The sequence below is a fragment of the Oratosquilla oratoria genome, chromosome 12 (genome assembly GCF_046742065.1).
Source record: "Oratosquilla oratoria isolate Oo_2021 chromosome 12, ASM4674206v1, whole genome shotgun sequence".
Classification (NCBI taxonomy): Eukaryota; Metazoa; Arthropoda; class Malacostraca; order Stomatopoda; family Squillidae; genus Oratosquilla; species Oratosquilla oratoria.
In genome coordinates, this window is record NC_134788.1 from 73,080,293 (window position 1) to 73,082,761 (window position 2,469).

General features: G+C 42.7%; 1 protein-coding gene across 1 annotated transcript; it reads left to right on the plus strand.

Moving 5' to 3' along the window:
• Positions 1-373: 373 nt before the first annotated feature.
• Positions 374-1,727, plus strand: LOC143030873 (uncharacterized). Its single transcript, XM_076194094.1, has one exon. It carries the CDS (start codon positions 598-600, stop codon positions 976-978), a length of 381 nt encoding a protein of 126 aa, XP_076050209.1. The 5' UTR covers positions 374-597; the 3' UTR covers positions 979-1,727.
• Positions 1,728-2,469: the final 742 nt, after the last annotated feature.

Consider the following 2,469-nt stretch of genomic DNA (forward strand, 5'->3'; position numbering starts at 1 on the left):
GGACAGGGATGACACGTGGTAAAAGACATGGAACTATGGTCTCTTGCAGTCTCTTCAATATTTGTGTTTTCAGTTTAGCTGAAGAAAATCAATACTTATGTCAATGGGATTAAATCTACCTCGATAAGCATTTAAGCATTTGGTGTTTATATTCAACTTCAACACACACCCCACCTACCGCCAGGCGATTTTATTCAGCCAAAGGAAGCCCAAATAGTCATTAAAAGATGACTAATCGAGCCGCTCTGAAGTCCACTGCTCTTACAAGACCGTAATGAACGAGTATCATGAACATAGCTACAATTATGCTTATGTTTAAGATGGAAATAGGCAAACTGATTTAGCAACAGAGTGATTAACGAATGGAATAGACTTAAGGCCTGTCTACACGAGCGGGCCTGATCGGCGGGCTTGCCCGTTAACGGGCATATTTGCCGGGCAAACGATCAAATTGCCCGAAAGGCCGCCGAGCGAAATCACTGAGCTGATGCCCGGTAGCTGGAGTTTCTACCCTGCCAGACGCAAGATAATATCGTGAACCCACAGCGGGCCTTCATCCCACATTCCACGGCATAGTAGCACAGTGAACATTTAACGATGGCAGCCCAGGATAACTCTAGTGAGCCACCAACAATTTATTGGTCTAAAGCACTTACTAGTACTTTGATTGACCTTTATCGTAAGAATCCATGTTTATGGAATGTGAAGCTGAAATGCTATAAGAACAGAGACAAACGCATAACAGCAGTGAAGGCTATTGCCGCGGAGATGAGAGAGCATGGTACTTCCGTTACGACGGATGACATAAAAGAGAAAATAGACACGCTGCGTAACCAATATCGGCGTGAATGCAAGAAAGTAAAAAATTCACAGAAGTCAGGAGCTGGGAGTGATGATATCTATGTACCTAAATTGTGGTGCTTCTATGACCTGATTTTCCTCCATGACAGTGAAAACCCAGACGAGATTCTGCTGTAATGCTGTTTCTCATAACTGTGTCTTTCTTCACTATGTACGGCTCCACCTTTGATAATAAGATGTAAAAAGTGCTTACATTCATCCTCAGGTAATTTCTGAAGTCGTGTTCCTCACTACTTTGTAGTTCATGAAGTATTGTTGCAGTGCTTCCAAACATACTTCTTTTCTTTAACCAATCTTTACACCATATCCTTTTCTTCTTTTTCTTCTTGAGACACACAGCTATTATCATAGAGCACAAAATCTTTTTCTTGACAATGCTAGGCACCATGGTTCTCGTACAGCACTCCACCCGCTACTGGCAACATCGTCGGGCAGGCCCAGCTGTTCATCACTTCGGTCGTGTGGACAACATTCACGGGCAGGCCCGCGAGAATTTGCCCGTTAACGGGCAAACCCGCCGATCAGGCCCGCTCGTGTAGACAGGCCTTTAGTAACCATATAGTAAGCGTTGAAACAATTGGTCGTTTTAGAAGATTAGATTACTTTATGGATGGGGATGACAGGTGGTAATAGACATGGAACTGCCTAGTGTAGGCCCTATAGTCTCTTATACTCTCCTCCATTCTCATGTTCTGATGTATCGCCAAGTTCCATCTGCTGATACTCTCATACCTTTCTCTCACCTTCACCTTAACTTCCCCTCAAAGTCTTCCCCCTTACAATAACTTCCATTGTATCCTCTTTCTCCCCTCCTTTTCCTCCCTCTTCCCCCCAAGAGCACAATATTGCGTTTTCTGAGCCAATTTGGACTCTTCCCTCTCCTCCCCTCCCCCCATGGCGGACAGAGAACTAGAGGAGTCACAGAAGACTCCAAATCGCAAAGAGGACTCCAGTCACAGCCTAGTGTAGGCCTTATGGTCTCTTGCAGTCTCCTTCATTCTTATGTTCTTAACTTCTTTGACGCTGCAATCCTTAATACTATGATGAAAATTATAATAATCGGTTAATTGAGTTAACAGCGATACAGAGATACATTGACAATGAACAGTTTGAGTCAATTTTAGAACTAATCTATTTTGAGTACATAATGTGCTAGGCGTTCTTGTCCACATGTGGTGGTGTGTTTGTTTACTTCGACCCGGTGTTCGAGACGTTATCAGAAGACTAAGTCAGCGTTTCTAAACCTTTTCCGACCCTGGTTAACATCTAATTACTAGAAGGATGAAGGAAAGTGAAGTGAAGTACTGCTTGATGATTTATTTGTTGATTACTCAAAATAAAAACCGACTGCCATCATTGTTTATAGAAGAAATTAAAATACCTGAGGGAAAGAAAAGACTATGGACAAAATCAAAGTGATGCGTTATCAACATATATACAGCCCTTCTCAGCACCCACTAAAATGGATTTCAGCACTTCAGGCTAAGAAACGCTGCTCTAATTCAACATCGGAAGCGGATGTATGCTTACTTTAATTCTAAGCCATCAACATCAAGAAACTCGAGGAGGCATACATGCAGAAATTGATACGTGGTACAGCTAAGGACT